At 40.4% G+C, this 23,370-nt stretch overlaps 1 protein-coding gene across 1 annotated transcript; it reads left to right on the forward strand.

Annotated features, from left to right (window-relative positions):
- Positions 1-2,923: 2,923 nt before the first annotated feature.
- On the forward strand, positions 2,924-12,325 carry SAR1A (secretion associated Ras related GTPase 1A). The gene is made up of 7 exons (XM_061635287.1): positions 2,924-3,153; positions 5,299-5,373; positions 6,134-6,253; positions 6,791-6,856; positions 7,408-7,511; positions 7,949-8,080; positions 9,680-12,325. The coding sequence occupies exons 2-7, from the start codon at positions 5,316-5,318 to the stop codon at positions 9,794-9,796; spliced, it is 597 nt and encodes a 198-aa protein (XP_061491271.1). The 5' UTR covers positions 2,924-3,153; positions 5,299-5,315; the 3' UTR covers positions 9,797-12,325.
- The last annotated feature ends 11,045 nt before the right edge of the window (positions 12,326-23,370 follow it).

Consider the following 23,370-nt stretch of genomic DNA (forward strand, 5'->3'; position numbering starts at 1 on the left):
TAGATGGGCCACTGGCCTGATCCAGCAGGCTCTTCTTATGTTCTTATGTAACGCTGAAAAAACCTCCAGGAATTGCAAGAGACTGAACTGGGTACCTTCAGTTGTGTCCAGTGCACCCAGAGCTCCACTCACACAACAGCACTCCTCTTCCTTTACCCCCCCCCCAATCTACTTGGGAGAGTCTTCCAACCCTCTAGCCAATTTTGGAGGCTGAAGAAGAGAGTGCCGTTCCACAAAGCAGACATCTCTTGAACTCGTGGGACAGGGACATTGGCTATTGTCACCAGAATCTGCAGTACTATTCAGACCTGATTCTCAAGTCATGCTCTGCAAGATGTGTTGTTGAGTGGACTGGGAATACTGACCATAGTGCTATCAAATTCATCATATGGAATTGGGTAATTGCCAGGAAAGTCCAATAATCAAAAGTTTATTTCCAAAAGAGGAAACTTTCCAAAAATGAAGGGATTGATAAAAAGGAATTTGAAAGGGAAGCTGAATGGTTGGGGTTAGGGTCTGGGGGAAAAGGGTTGTTCACAACTGCAATAACAGAGGCTCAGCTGGAATGTATACTGCAGATCAGGAAAGGTTCCACCAGAAGTTGCCCCCTTAGTTAATGAGCAGAGTCAAGGAAACTATTGGACGCAAAAAAGTTTCCCTCAGCAAATTGAAGCCTTGTCCAAATGAGGAAGAGAAAAAGGAACACAAACTTGGGCAAAAGAAATGCAAGTAGACAATAAGGGGTGCAAAAAGAATTTGAAGACCACATTGCTAGAGGAGGAAAAGGAGAGTGTAAAGAAGCTAAATGAATTATTTGCATCTGTCTTTGCAGCATAAGATGTTGGATAGATGCCTGTACCTGAACTAAGTTTCTCAGAAAGGGAGTCTTGAGAAACTGAGGTAAATAGTGGTGACAACAGATGAAGTTGTAGGCCTCATTCATTAAATAAAAATTGATAAATCAGATCTAGATGGCATCCACCCAAGAGTTCCTGAGGAACTGAAATGGGAAATTGTTGATCTTCTAACAAAAATATGTTACTTGCCTCTAAGATCAGACTGGAAAGTGACCAATGTAATGCCATTATTTAAAAAGTGAGCCAGAGAGGATGAGACTACAGACCAGTTAGCTTATTGTTTGTTCTGGGAAAAGTGGCAAAAAGCATTGTTAAGGATAGAATTGCCATGTATATAAGTCTTACTGAAACAGAACCAGCATGATTTTTGCAAGAGTAAGTCCTGTCTCACTAACCTTTTAGAGTTCTTTGAGAGCGTCAAGAAGCATATAGACCGAGGTGATCCAGTTCACCTTGTATACTTCAGACTTTCAAATAGCTTTTGACAAAGTACCTCACCAAATACTCCTGAGTAAATTTAGTAGTCATGGAATAAGAAGAGAGGTCCTCTTGTGGCTAAGTAACTGGTTAAGGAACAGGAAGTGAAATGGAAATGGACTGCCTTCAAGTCGATCCCGACTTATGGCTACCCTATGAATGCGGTTATCATGGTAAGTGGTATCCAGAGGAGGTTTACCATTGCCTTCCTATGAGGCTAGTCCTCCCCAGCTGGCTACGGCCTGCTCAGCTTGCCACAGCTGCACAAGCCAGCCCCTTCCTTGTCCACAACTGCCAGCTGGGGGGCAACTGGGCTCCTTGGGATTATGCAGCTTGCCCATGGCTGCACAGATGGCAGGGCATGTAACCCCTGAGCCACTCACTGTGGGGGTGATCTTTAGCTGGCCCTTGACACCCAAGAGACACGAGCTGGACTTGTGACTTTCAACTGGCTCATTATTGATCAAGTTAGGAGTGAGCAGTGAGGTCACCAAGTTTACTGATGATACCAAATTGTTCAGGGTGATTAAAACAAAAAGGGACTGGGAAGACTTCCAAAAGATCTCACCAAACTGGGTGAATGGGCATTAAAATGGCAAGCACAATTCAATATAAGCAAGTGTAAAATGATGCACATTGGGGCAAAATTATACTAATTTCACACATACAGTGTTAGGATCCTAACGAGGTTAATGAGGAACAAAATCTTGAGGTCATAGTTGATAGCTCAATGAGGTTGAACCAGTGTGCTGTAGCTATGAAAATGGTGAATTCCATGTTAAGTATGATTAGTAAAGGAACTGAAAATGACTGATATCATAGTGCTGTTATATGAATCTATGGTGTGGCTATGCTTAGAATACAGTGTACAGTTCTGATTGCCCTATCTCAAAAGGGTATTGTGTATCTGGAAAAGATTCCAAAAAGGGCAACCAAAATGATCAAGGGAATGGAGCAACTCCTTACAAGGAAAGGTTACAACATTGGGTAAAAAAAGAAGAAAAAAAGGTGAGGAAGGGGAACATGAAAGAGGTGTTCCGTATTAGCGGAACACCGAAAAGCGGGGCGCCAACAACCAAGGCCCTACTGTACAAGATTATGTATGGTATGGAAAAGCGATAGTCATTGACTGAAATTGAATGCGGGAATATTGAGGACAGACAAAACAACGTCCTTCACACAGCACCACATAGAAACTGTGGACTTTGCTCCCACAAGAGGCAGTGAGGGCCGTCCATTTGCTAGGCTCTAAAAGAGGATTCGATAAATGGAGGATAAGGCTGTCAATGGCCTAGTCACGATGGCTATAGTCTGCCTCCACCGCTAAAGGCAGTACTGTATGCTTCTGAATGCCAGCTGCTGGGAATCGCATGTGGCAAGAGGGCTATTGCCCTCAATATCCTGCGTGTGGGCTTCCCGTAGATATCTGGTTGGGCACTGTGAAAACAGGGTGCTGGACTGCATGGGCCCTCAGCTTGATCCGGGAAGACTTCTCTTATGTTCTCATCGAACCGAACCCGCGAACGTAAAGAGAGGGAAGCCGCATCAGAATTCACCCCAGCAACAGCCGCCGGCGTTCTGCACTCGGTGGGCGAGGCTTGACGTCACTGCGTCTAGCAGGCCACGTAGCGCGCCGCACAGCAGTCCGCGCAGCTGCTTCAACTCCTTCCTCCTCTCTCCTTACCGGAAGTAGCTGTCGCCGCCGAGGGCGGAGATGCTACGTAGTTCCGGCGTGTAGCTGGCGGCTGGGGAGTGAGCGAGGCTGAGGGGTACGGGGAAAGAGTCTGAGGCGCTGCCACTGCCGTTGTCGTCGAGGCTGGTGCGTAGTCGGGTAAAAGGAGTTACCGCTGGGGAAAGTGAGAGAGACGCGAAGGAGGCGACGGTTACTGGCTTGGGCGGCCGGCCAAGAGGGAGGAGAGGGGGAGGAAGGGAGGAGAGCAAGTGACACGCAGGCGAGGTGGGGGTGGGGAGGAGTGGTCTGGGGAGGCCTTCGCCGGAGGGAGACGCTGTTCTCCCCACACGGAGGGTCTCTCCGTTTTCTCTCCCCCCCCCGAATAAGAATATCACGTATTATTCGGGGGCGGGGAATGTGTGTGTGTGTTGACTTGAGCTTCTTTGGGCCTGTACACCGTTTCTCGGTCTATGCCTTATTTAGGTGTATCTTTTCTTACGTGGCTTGGTGGGATTATCTTTCTTTCCCCTCTCCTCAAACTTCCGCTGTTCTCGTCTCCGTGTCTCCATTTTTTTTGTTCGGGAAGTTCGGCTGATTCAGCTGTCGACAGTGTAGATAGTCTTAGGCTGTCTCTACTTCCGTTACCACCACCCCATTTGCAAAAAGTGGGGATATTAATACTTAGCGGGTATTGTAAAATCGGGGCCGGAAACAGGAATGCCGAAACCTTTGAATGGTGACACCTTCTCTCTTACCCTCCCTTCCAAATTTCCCAATCATGTCTTTCTCTGTTTCTTGAGATGAGAGTAATGTCTGTGCATTGTGGGATATGGCCCCCTGCAGTCCCGTTTTTATCCGAATAATTGTAGAGCTGTTTTGTAAAGGTGTTGTAATTGACTTGAAGGCACATAACAACAACAACTGAAACAGGGTGGTTAGTTGAGTGCTTTGAACACTTGAAACTGCTGGTAGTATTTTCTCTCATCCTTGACTTTGGCTCTGTCCTAATTTACCTTTTCTGGGATTGCTGCCTTTCCCTCTTCACTCATAGGTACTGTTGTGCTTTTAAAAGATATGGGAGACTCCCAACTTATCACAAGAGAATGAGAATACTGCACTTGTTGGACTTCTGGTTCTTACACAGTTGTTAGTCACAAGGGACCTAGCAGGAAATAAAGGTGACAACCATGGTCTGGTATTCAGATACAAACAATAAGATGGAAGTAGTTCTTCATGTGAGCTTTGAGGAGTGGATGGCTAATACTATTAATATCATTTTCTTGTGAATGTATTGTAACCTTTATAAACTTTGGTTAAAATTGTTAGCCAAATTGCGGGTCTTGCAGCCTTCTAAAACCAGTAGTAAAAGAGCCCAGACCTCTGGTGTGCATGCTGCTCCCTCTTGCAATTCAAGCAATTATTTTGTTGTAACAGAAAGGTTTGGATTTTGAATTGGCAAATACACTTGATTTTGAAATCAATCCATTTGGAACTAGATGAACTGAAGGTATGATCTACTTACCAGCTAAACAGCCTTATTATTCATGGGATTAAAGGGTACTCTTTGTTAGAACATTTTTGAGTATAGTAAGTGTTATAGTGTGTGTGTTTAGTGTTTTTCGTTTTTTCACCTGCTGTGGTCTGTATTGGAGTGAGGAGTGACTTTCTTCCACCCTTGTTAAGAGAAATGCTTGAGTGCTTCCTGAGCGCACTGGCTGCAGGAGAATCTCTACTTGTGTTCACCATACTTACATAGTGATAAGGCAGGGGATCCGTGGCTATATGATGACTGGGACACTTGTTAGCAAAACCGTAGAGACTTGTTTCAGTGCATGAACCCAAAATGTAATGCTTCCAACTAAGATGGCCATTTTAGTTTCTTTTATATCCTTTTTATTGTTATGTATGTATAGTTAGCTGTCATTCAAAGTCTTATATAAAAAGAATAATAAATATTAGGAAGGTTTGGGCAGTCATTTCTACCCAGAATTGAACTTGGCTTTATAGTAATCTGCTATGCGTATCAAATATGTTGGTACAGAGAGATAATTGAGAACATAGAAGCCATTGTGGAAACTGTTTAGCTTAGAGCGTTTATTCCCTGTTTGAGGGAGGAAGTGTTGAGTTGTTCCTGTTATCTTCATAGCTGTGAAGCTACCACTCAGCCTTTTTCTGCTAGTCCTCAGATATCAAATTTTAACTGGCAACTTTCTAAATCCATAGACAAGTATGATTGCTGAAATGTTCTGGTATATAACCAAGATTTCAAACCAAATGTATTCCCCCCCCCAGGCAATTGATCTCCCACAATGTCATTCATATTTGAATGGATCTACAATGGCTTCAGCAGCGTGCTACAATTTCTAGGTAAGGCTTCAAATATTCATCTATAAATGGTTCTCCTGGGCTTAGTATTAGCCCAGAATATTGGAGTGGCTATAGTAAGGATGCACCTCAGCTGCTGGCTTTCACACAGTAACTGGGAGGTAGTGGCATATGATCTGTCACTAGTTCTACCCCATACCTTTTATAATTCTGAACATAAGCCATATTGCCCATTCACCCTAGGGATCTTGCTGATTTTTTAATTTTTTGAAGCTGGCTACTTTGCAATCCCATCTCTAGTTAACTGGCTGCAGCTCTCCAGGGTTTCAGAAAAAAACCTGTCCTAGCCCTACCTGGAGATGCCAGGGATTGAACCTAGAACGTCTGCATGTGTGTTCTGCTATTAAGCTGTGGCCTTTCACCTCCCTTTTCCTTCTTGACTGACTTCAGGGCTGGGGTGGGGACACTGTAGCTTACAGTTCTAGGGGCCCAAAAAGCACAAAAACTAGTGTGAGGAACAAGCAGCAAAGCAGAAGAGAAGAGTGCAACTTTTTAGGCACTTAAGAGAAGGTAGTGTGTACTAGTTAGAAAGCTCAGCCCTGCCACAAATGTTCTCTTCTTCCACTAGTACTAGCACTGGCAATTTTCTGTAAGAAACCGTTGGCTCTGTCTTCTGCAAATGTGCCCAAGATAGCATGAATATTTAACATATAGTTTTAAAGATCTGTTTATTCTTATTTCACAGATTACTTTGATTCAGTGTTTTTATGATGCTTTATTCATGTTGCTTTTCTTTTTGCAGGATTATACAAGAAGTCTGGAAAGTTAGTTTTCTTGGGTTTGGATAATGCAGGCAAAACCACCCTTCTGCACATGCTTAAGGATGACAGATTGGGTCAACATGTTCCAACATTGCATCCAAGTAAGTTTCCCCAGCTTTGGGTGGTGAAATCTATTACGGTCATTTTTAGTTGCTATTATGTTACTAGTTATAGAGCTTGGCATATGTCTTTAACAAGGTTATGAAAAGTAGACTTACAGGCTTTTGCCCAATAGCTTTTCAAAGCCTTAATAATTTTTTAGAAAGTAAGATTATAGGGGATTGTTCATTGTGTAATTAAATGCACATTTTACTGTTATGTTTTTATAAGAATAATTCCACCATGTCATTTGAAGAAGGCTTAAGAAGTAACTTTAGTCGTAGGTGATCCTTTAAGGCAGCTGTGGCACTTCATATGTTACTTGAGTCACCTTACACAGTCCTATCCAGTATAGCCAATGGCCTGGGATGATGGGAGTTGTAGTCCAGCAACATTCGGAGGGGAGCAGGTTAGCCACCCTGATTTAAAATCTGATGTGTCTTAAATTGCTTCTCCTGGAAGTAGGCATTTTATATTTGAGAGAAACAGACCAAACAACCATTATTGAAGTTCATAAAATGCTTTTCTTTTTACTCTAGCATCAGAAGAGTTAACAATTGCAGGAATGACGTTCACAACTTTTGATCTTGGTGGTCATGAGCAAGGTAAAAGCAACACTTCTTGTTTTGTGACTAGATGTTGCTACATGTTTTGTAGTTATTCTGAGATAGACAATTCTTAACTAAGAGTTTTCATTAGCTAGACATGATGATCCCATAGAGGGCATCGCATGAGAGATCTCCGTGTGAACTATGTTGCCCACAGCTATTTCCAGCACCCTGGAGGCTGCCAAAAGTGCCACTGTGATCACTAAGATGTCTGTATGGTATCTTCAGGGCCATCTCTGTCTGACCTGGGCTTTCTGTTTCCACTTGGAGAAACAGTCAAATGGAGATAAAAGTAGTTGGCATCAAGAAGTGTCCATAAAAATGTGAAAATTCTAAAAGACTAAAGCTAATTCACATAGCATACATTTCTTAAACTACTGAGCATGTTTCAAAAAGAGAAGCACATGCAGGTAGCTTGTAGTGACATAGTTGACCTTGATTCTGAAGGCAAGCTGGAATTTGAAAATGGCTCAAAATATACAAACTATCATTTTTCCCCTTCACTGGTGGCTGTGTCTTAATAGCAATTTTTTCTCTCTCTCTTGTAGCTCGGCGTGTCTGGAAGAATTATTTACCAGCAATTAATGGGATCGTGTTTTTAGTTGACTGTGCAGATCACTCACGTCTAATGGAGTCTAAAGTGGAGCTTAATGTATGTAGCTTCCCCCCTGTTTTTACATGTGCCATTTTACAGCATAGCTCTAGCCCATATAACATCTCTCTTCCTTTCTATCCCTTGCAAGAAGTTCACTTAAAATTGTGTAAAAGAACAGGAAAAATATATTAAGTGTTTCTAAACTGGAGAATGAAAGCAAGACACTACTAGTTAAAGCTGCTGAGTTCTAAAAAACAGTTTTAGGTCTAAACATATTTCTAAGCAAGCTTCCATAGGACTTCATTGTAAGCCCAGTGCTGCTACTGTGATATCTGACTTTGTAGGGTAATGCAAGGATTTTATGTTTCATAATAGAAGAAATCCAGGGGTATTCTTGAATGCACTTATCGGCAAGAAATTGCTTTCAATAACAGTTGCTGAATTTATTGCTGCAGATATGTTATGACACACAGGTAATTCTCTTTTCCCATTAGGCGCTAATGACTGATGAAACAATATCCAATGTGCCAATTCTTATCTTGGGTAACAAAATTGACAGGCCAGAGGCTATCAGTGAGGAGAAGCTTCGAGAGATTTTTGGGCTTTATGGACAGACCACAGGAAAGGTATGAAGGCAAAGCTGTTTATAAAAAGTGTGAAAATTGGCCCTCTATTACAAAATCAGTATCTCTTTAAAAGCTGTTGTATTTCAAGATCCATAAGTTCTAATGACTTTTAAAATACTGGGAAAAAATCAGATACGTGTGGTACAGATATCAATGTTTTTTATTAGCCTGCTAAAGAGGTGAGGTAGCCTGTTTCTATGCTGGCCAGGGAGGAGACAAAACCTTAAAAGGCTAATGGGAAAAAATGCCTTCCACCCAACAGGCTGATTTCCCTTCCTCTGCAGTCAGTCCAGAAACCAGGAAGACTAGCAGAGGAGGAAAGTAGAGTATTACTCTCCAGTAGCCCACCCACTCACTCACCATGCAGTTCCTGTCACCTATGGCTACTTGGCAATTTGTTAAGTGGAAGGGTGGTTTTAGTCAAAGCCATAACAAAGATATGATTGGTCAAGGAGGATTGCAAGAGCTTGTTTTCATATAACAGCTCTATTTTATATTTTGCCCCTTTTAGGATTTTTTTCTTTTATGCGCAGCTAGAAATGACCAGTCTTGTGTAGTATGTTAATACCCAGCCAAAAAATAAAGTGATGAAGAACCAAGTCTTTTGGCACCTAAAAACTATAGATAAGCTTTCCTAGGCTTTAGTCTATGTCATCAGATACATGAAATGTTAACATCAGAAGATACATATACATGGATGTAGAGAGAAGATTGTAAACCGCAGGCAGAGATGGTAAAATGTGAGAAATATAGTTTGTAATAACTCTAGTAAAAGTATAAATATATATGATTGTTCACAACAGCATAATTGCTAATAGCATAGCAAACCTACAGTGATTATGTTGATGAATACCCATTGTAGGACAATGCTTAGATTTAAAGCCTAAATGAATAGTCTCAAATTTCTGTAACTCAGAACTTTCATGATGGAGTTTCCCTTTGAAGTTTCTTTATTGGTGAATGGCAACTTTCAGATCAGCAGTAGTGTCCTTGGCAATAGAATTTAACTGGATTTCTGAATATTGCCATTTTTGGGGTCAGAATGGTATCCATTCATTTTGCATAGACGAGCCTGTGGGGGGAGCAACAGAGAATTGCTGGCAGGTAGAAGGAAAAATATCTTGTTTTATGTCTTGCTGATATTTAAAAATCTGATATAGAGGTCAGGCAAGCATTATTTTATATAGGTATACTGCAAATTAAGGCAGACTTATCTCACGCCATTGGTCTTCAGGAGCTGATGGCATAAACTTTCTTGCCTGAGCTTTTTCTCTTCCACCTTCCCTCAAGTTGCACAGAAAGGTGCAACTTGGTTATCCCATTGATGGCACTAGGTCATTGGCCTGGGTTTCTCCTGCTTTCCTTCAGGCATACATGTGTGAAATGCTGCAGGTAGTGCCCTTTGTGTAGTTGTGGCTGTTGAATGAATTACTACCAAAAGCAGCAGTTGCAGTAATGCCATGTGGAAAGCTTATGTCAAGCTAGTATGGCTGAACATTTATAAGAAAGCTTGAGGTGAGGGTGCTTGAAAGTCATGGGTACAGTTTTAAGAATTCAGCAACTGAGTCCTTGTGAATGAATTTTTGTTTAACTCTTTAGGGGAATGTGCCACTGAAGGACTTGAACACACGTCCCATGGAAGTGTTCATGTGCAGCGTACTGAAGAGGCAAGGCTACGGTGAAGGTTTTCGTTGGCTATCACAGTATATTGACTGATATTTGGAGAGAAATCTACTCCTGGACTGATCCTGTTCACAGTTTCCTTATGGACTTTTCTATTAGAACATGGAAGGCTCTCCAACCACATACTGGCAATGACCAAGGGACTCCTGTCTTCAGTTACCCTATATCACAGTGGTGACACAATTCTTTTCCCTTTGTCTGGGAGATAATATTCTGTACACTGGTGCAGGTTGTCACTTCCAGGTGCCATTGTTTCCCATGGAAACCATGGCTTTCAGTTACAGTGGAGCTGGTGAGCTGGAATACAAAACTGCACACAGCATTTTAGTGGCTGGAAAAGAGAACATGTCTCACCACTGTGGCCAATTGACTTTGAAAAAAGCAATTCTATTTTTTAAAGGAAGTGTTTAATGTAAATGGTGTCCCTTTAGATTTCTTAAGTTAGCATTCATCTTGTTTGGGCCAGAATCTGTTAGGATTTAAAACAATCTGTTTAATGGTATTTAGATAGTTCCCAGATTACAAAACCAGCTATCATGATATTCATAATCCTTAGTGAACAGAAAGATGGGTTTCATTGACCTGTGAGATGGTTGCGCTGTCACACTGTTTGATCATGAAGATGGTGCTATTGGGACTGACTTGTGCAGTGAATTGTTTTCTTTAATTTACAGGGGTTTTATTTGGGGAGGGAAACGGAGCACGCACACAGGCACACTTGTTCTAGCTTTCCATGTCATTATGCGTAGGAGTCTGAAATGCAGTTAATCATCTTGGCCCACCTCAAAAAGTTACCAACCTTTTCCTTGTTGGCAGTTTTTCTTTCTTCGCTGCAGCAGCAGTAGAAAGGTTGTCTCAGACTTGTGATACAGTTTGTTCTACATTGCAGACAACTGCAGAAAAAATGCAGTCGAAATCATGAAATTATTTTGTTAGGTTACCGTAGCATTAAATTGTTCCAACAAATGCATATCGTAATGCTGTTAATGTAAACTAACCCTGTTTCTTTTATATTCAACAGAGCTTGTGTTTGAACTTTCATTACTTGCCTAGACATCTTCATTTTCAGTTAAAAACAAACAAATAGATATTAACTTCTTAAAGGAGTATGGAGCTCTAGTTGAAATTATTTTAGTGCTCACTGGCAGATATCTTTCACTCTGATGGATGCAAGGAACTGGTGGCTCAGACTCTAAAAACACTTGAGAGGATTTCTGTGCTAACTCTGTTACAAAAGATGAAACTTAAAATGGCAAAACACCAGATGAACTCTTGCTATTGTGCCATAGGCTCTTATTTTGCTGAAAGATACACTGTTGCTGGGACTTGGATATGTTTACTTGATTGTTAGCTGCTGTGATCTAGCACCCTTTGTCTCAGCATCAAAGTCTTTGAAAGGGAACGAAGTCTTTAACATAACCAGGAATAGTTTGAAATTACAGAGTTTCTTGTGCTGATGGTGTTGAAAATCAATTTATTTTAACTCCTGAATTTGTCAGTTTCCCTGTGCTCGGGCATGTCAAAATGTGTTGCTGTTTACTTGAAGATAATACTTAAATGTCCAAGTGTCCTAATGGAGTCCACTGAAGTATGTAATTCAGCTGTAAGACAGGAACATTTACACCTTCTCGGCCAGCAGGAAGAGCTGAATGTATTGCAGACACAGTGCATTTAAATTGCACAGGTTGATGCATTTGACTTCTAAAGCATAACCCTGTTGTACTCTCAGGGTAGTTTAAGCAGAATCTTCATTAGAAGAACCATGAGACAGTAGATTCCTCCAAAAAAGGATAACTAGATAGAAGTCTGATCAGGATCAAGAGGGCTCTTTTTCCACTTCTGGAAGACTTGTAATTCTAGACCTATTTGCAGTGTCTTCACCAAAATTGATATATGTAATGTCATTGTTGAGTTCCCTTTTTAATCTTGTCTCTGTGAAGCCTTTTGATTTTACATAAACATTTCAATAATCTGTAGATATCTCCTAGGCCACTGTGCCTATGAGTGTGTTGCCAAGGAGCTGTAGAGAACCACATCAAACTACAGTGGTCATGCAAATACTGTTTACTAAAGTGATCAGAATCTACCTTATTTGAATCTCCAGTATTGACCACCTAGAGTTGGCTGTTACATGCAAGGAATGCAAATAGATAGTTCTTCTCAAATCTATATGAGATCTTTTCATCCTTTCCTGAAATGGCATACTCTGGTTCCATGCTTAAAAAGAAGACCCAAGTAAACAGAGCTATAGAATACATGCCCAGTAGAAGCATACCCTTCTATGAAGGTGGTGTCTCAGCCACTGGAGAAAGCAATGGCGAATAGCTCTGACCTCTTCTCTCCACCTACCATGTATGGTCATTAGGCAAATCTAACTCCTTGCAATGTATGGACATAAAGTTTAATATATACTTTAGAAATTGGATTGCAGATCGGAACATGAGAGAACATGTCATTCTGTTAGCAAAATGTTTTAACTTCCCATTTCTGGAAATGTGAAACATATTTGCAGAGGTTTGTCTGTATCCAACATTTTAATAAAGTTTTTTTTAAAAAAAATCATCCCACTTAATGCACTGAGTCTGGCCATAACCCTGTGATCCAATACATAAAGTTCATATACTCATATTATCTAGTGGTAAACAAGATATAAGGTGTACAGTACCTGAACCATAAAGGCATTCAAAATCAATGTGTTTAAACAAAAGATAAAAAGGAGTAACTGTGGTAGGAAGTAGGTCATGTCTTGTGAACCAGTAATATGTTCAGTTATGTAATTGAGAGAATTTGCAATACATTTTTCAGCATGTGAATCTAAGTATGCTGGGAGAGTTGTTGGTTCAGAAGAAAAATTCGTAAGGGAGAAGAAGAAACTCTTTTTGCATGTGAAGTTGCCTGAAAAAAATGGGTTGGAAACATTAAGATATTAAATAATTTACAAAGAAGCAGGGCCTGAATTTCATTTCCATTACTATATATTTCAGCCAGGATATTACTTAAATGACCATCTGAATAAGATGAAAATTAAAGCAGCAGGTTCTACGTAAGATATGCAAAAGCATGGCTCTGCTTGTAGATAAATATGTTTCATGAAGTAGAGCAGGATTGATAACCGGTGGGGCATATCTGCCTGGAGCATTTCTATAGTTCTGCCAAAGTGTTTCCCCCCCCATTGTTACTTTTTTAAAAAAGTACACCATAATGCTAAAAAAGGTTAACCCTTTGCTAGAGACTGGTTTTTATTAGAGAAGTAAGCCACACAAGACTTGCTTATTAGTAAGTGGATTTTGGATTGTAGCTTTTGGTTTTTAAAAAAAGTTTATGAAGGTTGACTTGAATTTAAAACCAGGCAAAGAAGTTAAGGAGCTGCTTGAGATTGCTTGATATATCTACCCCCAAACCACTCTTCTCATCAAATTAGTGAAAGATGGGGCAAGGAGATACTGTACTAGCCTTCCTCCAATAGTCTAGCAGAAGATTCAAAACTAAGAAATGCACAGAACTAGATGGTGCAGCTAACCTTGCTCAAATGATGTTTGTGACCATGATTAGACAATTTAAACAGGTATATTTAAGTTTTATTAATTTTTATAGAAAGATGTGGGCACTTAGAATTGATGTAATGAGTACAAGCATACATTTGTATGCTTGTTTCAACTGAAGCGTAGGAAATTTCACAGTAATAAAGTCAAAGGAAACAAACTACATAAATATAATCAATCTACATGTCCATATAAGACCCTCCGTGGTGCAGAGAGGTAAGCAGCGGTAATGCAGCCAAAGCTCTGCTCACGGCCGGAGTTCAATTCCAACGGAAGGAGGAAGTCGAATCTCTGGTAAAAGGGGTCGAGGTCCACTCAGCCTTCCATCCATCCGTGGTCGGTAAAATGAGTACCCGGCATATGCTGGGGGGTAAAGAAAGGCTGGGGAAGGAACTGGCAATCCCACCCCATATATACGGTCTGCCTAGTAAACGTCGCAAGACATCACCCTAAGAGTCGGAAATGACTCGCACTATAAGTGTGGGGACACCTTTACCTTTACATGTACATAAATGTATTTGAAAATTTTATTCCATAAAAATGGAGTTCTGTGTGTGTGTGTGCCTTCAAGTCGATTACGACACTCTGGAGTACAATAGCAAACAATTCATGAAGCAAACATATTGAATTTAATCACAATACATGAAAATCTAATAAAAATCTCAACAAAAAAAATACCACATGACGTCTCCATAATCCTCCAGTGAGGTTCTTTAAATGGCTAAGATATTATATATTATGTTCTTGCCATAGTATAGATCTCTGAGTGACTAAAAATGCAAATATTTTGGCCGAACGCCCATATAATAAAATATGTATGTGAAAGCTTACCAATATAGAATTCATAATTTTATATTGGTAAGTTTTGGGAAATTAATAGTTTTTATGCACTTAACGTGTATAATTATTATATGGGTATTTCTGAGATATTTTTATATATAAACAGATGGGTATTTGTGAAAACATTTGCTTTTGATTTTATACAACTATGTGAAAGTTGAACTTTATTTGGTAAGAAGATTTCTTAGTTCCAATAACTATGAAATTGCTCATATTTTTCTTTTTATATATAGTTTTTAAAAGAAATATTTTTGATTTTTGGATAGGAGGAATGTATAAATAATGCTACATAACAAAATAGGCCGCTGAAGAAGGCGTATTAGCTGAAACATTTTGACATTTTTAGTCTCAGTGTTGTGTCTTGTAGAACTCAGCAGGGAGGAGGATGGGAACAAAACTATAATTAGTTGGCTATGCCTGTCATTGGCTCTGGCTCTACCTACTGTTGAGCTCCCTACCTTCCACCCTACCAGTCCCAATGAGCACCAGCCACCACTGTCTGGGTATGACAAGCAAATACAAGCAGTTATTGCATTTCTTAAATGCAAATGGTAAAATGGATCTGCCAAAAGAAAAAAAATGATGTAAAACTGTACATACTAAAGAACGTCAACTCCGTGGGATTGACTTTTGAATAAACACACACAAATGATTGGACTGCAATAGTGATGACACAGAACCCAGAAACAAACAACACAATCATCAGCCATTTGATTCTTCTGCTGTTGCTTTGCTCTCCAGATGGCAAGTGTTTGGCCAATCCTTTCCACGTATTTAAATCACCATCTGGCTACGGAGACTTTATTCTTCCGAATTACAGTGCTACAGTCGTGACCCAATGTGAATATCAGGGTGAGTCGTCTGAATCACATTCCACCTTTATAATGGGAAATGGAAGGTGGAGATTCTATGCCTTATTGACAGAAAACAGTTCAATGGACTGGTCTCAAGCTTGGAAGTATAGGAGAGAGAGATATGATGATGGTCCATGAGGGCCGGATTTACATACAAGCTAAACAAGCTACAGCTTAGGGCCTCACATTACGAGGGGCCTCGTGTTAGAAAGAGAAAAAAACACACATTTACAACATTGCCACTGGGAAACCATAAACATCATACAAAATGAAGATAGTTTTTGGTAGGTATTGAATATCATTGTTGCGGCTCGCTTGCCAACAACAGTAAACAGTAAACAATTCTATAGAACTTTGTACACATGCGGCCTTTTGGATTCTTGCAGAAAACAGCCAGCATGTATATATAAATTATATCTATATATTATAACCTTATATTGTTTAATTGTGTTATGTGTTTGACAAACTCCTAAATAATGTGCCACATATAACTTGCATTTTAATACCTATATTACACCACTATCAAATTCCATTTAATTGTACAGCCCGTATTTTGCATGTAAAATTTTTAGTATTTGTTGAAGAGGGAAGGACCTCACTCATGTTATAGCTTAGGGCCACAACAAGTTTAAATCCGGCCCTGGGTCCATGCTGATTATGGAGTAGAAAGGATATGAAATGACTTGGAGGCAATGATGGCCATCGACTTGGATGGCTTTAAAAGCAGATTAGACAAATTCATGGAGGATAAGGCTATCAATGGCTACTAGCTGTGATGGCTGAGCTCTGCCACCATAGTCAGATGCAGTATGCTTCTGAAAACCAATTGCCGGAAGCAGCAGGAGGGAGAGCGGTCTTGCACTCAGGTCCTCCTTGCGGGCTTCCTATAGGCATCTGGATGGCCACTGTGAGAACAGGATACCAGACTAGATGGGCCACTAGCGTGATCCAGCAGGCTCTTTTTATGTTATTCTGTCGACCAAGTTAAAACATTGGATGTGTGACTGGCATTTTGACAGATATTGTGTGTGTGTGTCCCCTCCCCCACTTTTCTGGGGCTGGACTTTCCAGAAAGATTTCCCTGTTTGTACAGCATCTTTGGGGAAATGGTTCATTGTGATGGGTCAAGGGGAATGTCTAGTATGTGCAACTTCCTTGAGGAGAGAAAAGCCTTAAATGCTTTTGGCTTAAATGGCTCTGAAGTTAGTACTTCTTTCTGACAAGACCCTACAGGCACTTTGCCTGTGTTGATATTGACAGGTGTGGAGGGGATTGATTCCTCCGAGGAATGCAGGTTCTGAGGGTATGGACTCGGGTGTCTGTCTCAAGCGTTCTGATCTGATGGCCTCAGATGGTAGCTCAGGCCTGGTTTTGATGCTGCAGCCTGACCTGGTTTCTGCTTCCTCTGTGTCCGGTGCTAATAGTCTAGCGAACTGAGATAGCCTGTCCTCATCTTAATTGGAAGCAAAGCTGGGTTGGGGGGGGACGCTGACTGCAAGAAAAAAGGATTGCCCCATTGGCCTGGCTTTGCACTGTCACCCCAACAAATTGTTGGGTCAAGAATTGGGAAGTATGAGAGGGACCTGAGAGGAGATTTGGACTTCCTGCATGCCTAGTAGCAACTGCCCAAAGATCTCTAGCGAAGTTGGTTGGTTTCAGCTCTTAAATATAGCCTTCCTGCAGGGGTTTTGTAATTTCTCAGCTGCCTAGTATGTGCATCAGGGTAAACAAGACAGGGTAAGCTGACTGGAATGGAGATCTGTGATGGGGTTTTTTAAAGTGCAAATGCAAGCAGCTTGGGGATTGTCACTTGGAATCAGGACTATGGCATTAGGAGAGGGATGGTGAACCAGTGATCCTCCAGATGTTGGTTAGAATCCACCTTCCATAAGCCCCAGCCAGCATAGCCAATGGTCAGAGATGATGGAAGTTGAAGTTCAACAACATCTGGAGGTCCACAGTTTCCCCATCCTCATACTGGAGGATAGGCTTCAACCTTTTCTTCTGTGCTCCTTCCCAGCTTGATATTGCTCCCTGTGCCAGAAGCTGCAATGTGTCCTACAGGGCAAAACATAGGTACTATATGGGTATTCATGTGTTTCTCTGTTTTCCCCCCGGGCCTTCACATCTTCAGAATGCGAAAAATCCATGCTGGCTGTATCGTATATAGCCACTCCCATGAAAATTTTGCTTCCGTGTGCATAAATGACTTTGAAACCACTCCATTTCTATCCATCGTGAAACTAAATAAAGATGCCCCCTGTCCCCATTGCTCTTTGCCCTCTCCCTGGAGCCCCTGGCTCCGGCTCTGAGACAGAATCCAGAAGTCGAGGGTTTCCAGGGTGAGGATGAAGATTATCTTATAAATATTTATGCAGACAACATCATTTTAATGTTGCGGGACCCGAATAAAGCTATTCCAGCTGTGCAACTCAAATTTCAACAATTTGAAAGCTTAGAGGGCTCTGAATTAATTTTAGTAAGTCTCTTATGTGTGTTTCAATATGATGTGTTTCAACATCAAACCCAAGGGCCAGATCCAAATTTCAAGACAGTCATACCCCCATATGTCATAAAGTATTTAGATACCCAGGAGTACAAATTACACGTAATCTATCTAAACTGTTCCATCTGAACTATGGCCCAATTCTCCAAAATACGGAAAAAAAACCCACAATGAAACACTGGAAGAAAAAGAAACTAAAACTTTCTCTACTTGGTAAGATTGCAGCTATATACATGAAAATCATACAATTTTTCTTTTTTTGTTTCAGATTCTCCCCATCACCATCCATCCAGTTATCATGAAATGCTGGCAACAAACCCTTAACAAATTTATTTTCCAAGCTAAGAAACCACGATTGGCATCTAAACTATACTACAAAAGACCAGATGGAGGGGGATGGGTATTACCAAATTTAGCTGTACTATATATTACAATGCTTTCCAATTGAGACGATTATGTTTTATGATGAAGAAAACACAAACAGTGGATTTCCTTAGAAGACAAAATGTCAGACCTGGGCCCGTTATGGGCTCTTCCTTTTGAACCAAATTACTTTGTCTCACTTGAAAAAAATAATCCTTTTACTTTATGCAAGTTCCAAGTATGGAAACACTGGCAACTTCGGCTCTCTCCTGTCTGCTCCCCCTTGAGTCCCTTAGTAACACATCCTGCTATCACAGAACCAACACTTAGAGATTTATTACGTCATCTAGAGCAGCCATTCCCAACCTTGGGTCCCCAGATGTTGTTGAACTACAACTTCCATCAGCCCCAGCCAGCATGGACAATGGTCAGGAATGATGGGAATTGTAGTCCAGCAACATTTGGGGACTCAAAGGTTGGGAAAGGTTGATCTAGAGGATAAGGGCTATTTCAGATTGATTTTCCCACCAAAATGGCTCACCAATTACACAAGATCAATTGCGGATAGATCTACGTGATCTGTAAATTAATTGGCTCCACATATGACAAATTGTGCACCTTCTTCAAGATCCTAATATTCACACACATGCAACCAGGACCCTTACTTGGTTTGAATATATTATGATGAGTAACATTTCAGGGAAAGGGCTGGTCGCAGGATTTTACACCCAACTTATAAATATACAAGTTGGGCAACTAACAGGCTTAAAATCCTTATGGGAGAATGATCTTGAAATAGAGCTGGAGGAAAACCAGTGGTCAAGTCTCTGGATTGGCAAACAAATTAAATCAGTCTCCACATATATTAGGCAAACCACCCTAAAAAGTTATCACAGATGGTACAGGATCATGGTGCAACTTTCACATATATCATCAAAGGTTTCCTCAGAATGTTGGAGAAAATGTGGCTATGGGGTACCTTTTTCCACATGTGGAGGATTTACCCCAGAGTAAAATCTTTTTGTCTAGAAATGTTTAAGGAAATTTCAAAAATTATTCGATATTATGTAAAGGCCCTGTCTCAACTAACCTTACTTTCAATCTTTGACCATTATAACAAGGACATTAAATGCAAAGACTTGGTAATCTTTTTTTTGGCAGCAGCGCGCCTTTCTATAGCTCAGATGTGGAAACAGCTGGATAAATTAAACTTATCATTGTGGTATAAGAACATATGGAATATTGTTATTTTGGAAGAAATTACAATTTCTCTACATTCACTTCAAGGTCAAGCAAAACCAGACGCGATTGGTATGATTTGGTGGAACTTTATTCTTATACAGCAGAGCATTAGCTACATTAGCAACTCTCACTCACTTCTTAGGAAATTCGGAAATCTTGAACTGGTCCTGGAAAGTTAATTTAATCTTATAATGTTATATGTCATCCTGTATTCATGGTTCTTGTGTATCTGTTCTTAAAATAATAATATTATTTTTTAAATCAGAGGCTGTAAAAGGGACAATCCATGCCAGCTCCCAGTCCTATAACAATATACTGCTGGGTTAAATTCATGCATACTGCCCCCGTACCATGCAGCTAACAATTATGCTCACAAAGTAGATCCAGCAAAGCTCAGCTGAGAAGACTTTGGGTTTGAATCTATTTGTGTGTGTGATTAGCAGAGGCTCAGGGGCCAATAACAAAAAGATGTTTTCAGGGCCTTCCAAAATCCCTGCAGCATATGAACAAGACACAACTCTTAAGAGAGAGCTCCAAAGCTGATGGGCTACCACCTACAGTCATGCACACCACCCATTTCCTTACCACTTGTGGAGACTTTTATTTATTTATTTAAAACATACTTATACCACCTTTCATGACAAATTATTCCATATGAAAACAAAAATTCCCTTCCCAGCTGGGGAGGTAGGGAGCCCATTTTGCCTAGCATGAACAATGTGTACCTGGCTTGTGATTTCTTTTTACTACTAATTTTAACATGCTTATCTATGGCACAAAAAGAGAATCAAATGTTGCTCCCACAGCTTAAGGAACAGCTGTCTGAGAGAGTATGAGAGACAGAGCGAAGTGTGTGTTGAGAGGAACTGAGGAATGGGAGGGGGGAATGAATTTGAGGAACATCAGGAAGAAGCTGTCAGAATGGAATGGCAGAATGGGAATAATTAATAAGGTAGCTTTGCTGTTATGTGCCTTCCAGTTGATTACGACTTATGGTGACCCTATGAATCAGCAACCTCCAACAGCATCTGTAATGAACCACCCTGTTCAGATCTTTTAAGTTCAGGTCTGTGGCTTCCTATGGAATCAATCCATCTCTTGTTTGGCCTTCCTCCTTTTCTACTCCCTTCTCTTTTCCCCAGCATTATTGTCTTTTCTACTGAATCATGTCTTCTCATTATGTGTCCAAAGTATAACCTCAGTTTCATCATTTTAGCTTCTAGTGACAGTTCTGGTTTAATTTGTTCTGAAACCCAATTATTTGTCTTTTTTGCAGTCCATGGTATGCACAAAGCTCTCCAACACCACATTTCAAGTTAATTGATTTTTCTCTTACAGTTTATGGTTAATTTGTTTTGACAGAAAAAGGCTTGTGGCGATTTAAAGACTAACATATTTTATTATACTGTTTTTGTGAAAAATGTAGAAAATCACACAGGTGCAGAGTTATATTAAACTATAAATACATATTAAAATACTAAACATAGTGCAATTCTATATACAGGCCCATTGCATTTAGTGGGGCTTGCTCCTAGTACTGTGTATAGGATTGCAGCCTTAGACAATGCCTTCAGGGATCATTTCTGTTGCTATGTTGGGAATGTAGTGTATAGTGACTGTGCATGCTAACCAAAGGAAAAAATAAGCGTTATTTTCTGAGCAGCAAATAAGCAGGGAATGCTATTTTGATAGCACAATCTCTACATGTCTACTCAGAAATAAGTCCCACTGAATTCAATGGGATCTACTCTCAGGTAAAATGGGTATAGAATTGCAACCTTGGCAGCTGTTCCTTGTTATTGAGGAGCCTTCCTCTTTAGTTTCTGAAAGGTATGATATAAAGAACATAAACTGAGTGGTTGGATTCTTTAATAAACAAAAGGGGTTAATGTGGTCTACACCTGGGACCCATCCCATTCCATCTCAGGATCCATACCTTGCTTTATTTGTCGTTTATTAGTAGCTTGCTCAGTGCCGTAACTAGGCAGGTGCAACAGGTGCACAGGCACAGGGCCCAGGATGAAGGGGCCCCTGAAATGGAACTGACAAAAAAAATTGTCAAATATAATAATACTTTCACATTTTAAATTTCGCCGCCATGCTCTGCTGTGCGGTTCAGATGTCGGTGAACTGAGTGTGTCGAGTGGGCCCAGGCAGCCCATTGCGTTATTTAGCAGTTTAGCGATTGGTCATTGCGTCGCTCAGTCCCTGGATGCCCTCGACGCCCTCTGCTCACCAACATCTGAATGACTGAATCGCAGGACTGATGGACGCGTCATGTGCGCGACGGGAGCAAATGTTTATGTTTATGTCGTGGTGTATGCCGCTTTTTACCCAACGACCACAGCTGAAAATATTGTTGACGCTGTTTGTTAACTAGTCTGACTTCGACTTGTGATTCAATAACGAACTAATTACTTTGTTTTTGCATTTATGTGTTATTGTGAAAACAGGTAGGTAAGCTTTATTAAATAATAAAAATCTCAAAAATACATTCGTATATTTTAAGGTTAAGGTGGCGAATCATCTATTTGAATTTAGCAATGTAGTTTTTTGAAGTTTTCTTCAATAATAATTATAATTAGTATATTACATTATTTTGCTACAATTCTATACCGGGGTAGATATTTTAATTTCTCACTCTTCCCGTTTCTACTGCTTTGTGTGAGAGAAGTTTTTAGCAAGTTAAAATTAATTAAGAATTATTTAAGATCGACTATCGGACAAGAACGATTATCCATTCTTTCCATAATTTTGATTGAATATAATATCGTTAAAGATATTAATTATGATGATGTAATCAATGAATTTGCTGAAATGAAAGCCAGAAAAGTGCAATTAAAATAATTATTTTCATTTATAAATACATGTGAATGATCTTGTATATTTCTTGTGTACACAAAAATTATTTATAAACAATTGTTATATCGTATTTGTTTTATTATTGTTGTTTTTCCCCAAAAAGATTATGGGGCCCAAAAATAAAACCTTGCACAGGGCACATGAAAAGCCAGTTACGGCACTGAGCTTGCATTTATTTCAGGAAAGCCAACAATTCTACATACGGTAGAAATCGCAGGGTTCTGAAATACCTTATTCATAAAGCTTGCTCACGTCTGCCAGTAGAAATACCACATCAACTACTATATTACCCTTGCTTTGGTTCTACATCTTCATAGCTTCCCCCCACCATAATCACGGGGATATTTGCATTGATACTGCTGCTGATCCATCAGCTTTCCGTCCCGTTTGTGTTTTAAGCAGAATCACGCTCAGCTCTTGGAGGATTGTTAAAGCTTAAAGTAAAAAATCGGTTCTGGTAAGAGGAAAGCCATGAAAACAGACGATTGTTTGGAACCAGAGCAGAGTTTTAATGGGTAGACAGCGATACTTCCAAACCTCACGGGGAGGGTTGCGGGGAGGAGTCTTTCAGCAGTTTGTACCTATTAGGAAGTGCCGCATAGAAAGAAGAACCAATCACAGCAAGTCGGCAGAAAGGTGGTTGCAGAAAGCACGACTCATTTTCGCCACTTTTCCAATTTCTTTTTTTCCCACTTGAGGGATGCAATTCTATAAAAGAAGGCTATACGAACCTGCAACATTGGCTGTACCTTTTAAAAAAACAGAAATCATCATTACATTTACATCCCACGTTTCCTCCAATGACCTCAGGGTGGTGTACATGGTTGTCTTCCCTCTCCATTTTCACTCACAACAACCATGTAAAGTTGGTTAGGCTGAGAGACTGTGGCTGGCCCAAGGTCACCCAGTGAGTTTCAAGGCTGAGTGGGGATTTGAACCCTGGTTCCTAATATTCTAGTCCGACACTCGAACCGCTAGACCACGTTTAATTCTAGAACACAGCTTAATTCTACATTATATAAATTTACAAAGGCGGTACTTGATTAGTGTGGTTAGGAAAAAGTCTGCATATGATCAGAACTCTCCTCTTCCGTGACTGATTACATTGTATTATATTTTATAGGGAAACCGCTTTGATAATTCATCATAGAAGCGAAAGCAGTATATAAATTAAATTCTTTCAGAATGTGCAATGTGAAAAAGAGAAGGGACAGGGCTCCTGCAACTTCTTGAGTAGTTGAATAGCCCTGTCCTTCCCCCCCCCCATCCTGCCACCCTAGGCACAGGGTTGCAGTCTGAGCTGCTTTCAAAGAACCAGTGTAGTTATAGGCAACAACAATTCACAAGGTTCGGTTTGGAAAGGGGGAAATAACGGCTGCTAAATTGATTTTAAAATCA

This window comes from Rhineura floridana, chromosome 7 (assembly GCF_030035675.1).
Source record: "Rhineura floridana isolate rRhiFlo1 chromosome 7, rRhiFlo1.hap2, whole genome shotgun sequence".
Classification (NCBI taxonomy): Eukaryota; Metazoa; Chordata; class Lepidosauria; order Squamata; family Rhineuridae; genus Rhineura; species Rhineura floridana.

What these genes read in the sequence shown, in the direction of transcription:
- SAR1A (XM_061635287.1), top strand. Translation starts at nt 5,316, where the DNA reads ATGTCATTCATATTTGAATGGATCTACAATGGCTTCAGCAGCGTGCTA. An exon ending in TGTTCCAACATTGCATCCAA is followed by an intron (nt 6,254 to 6,790) that starts GTAAGTTTCCCC and finishes TTTTTACTCTAG; the next exon opens with CATCAGAAGAGTTAACAATT. An exon ending in TCTTGGTGGTCATGAGCAAG is followed by an intron (nt 6,857 to 7,407) that starts GTAAAAGCAACA and finishes TCTCTCTTGTAG; the next exon opens with CTCGGCGTGTCTGGAAGAAT.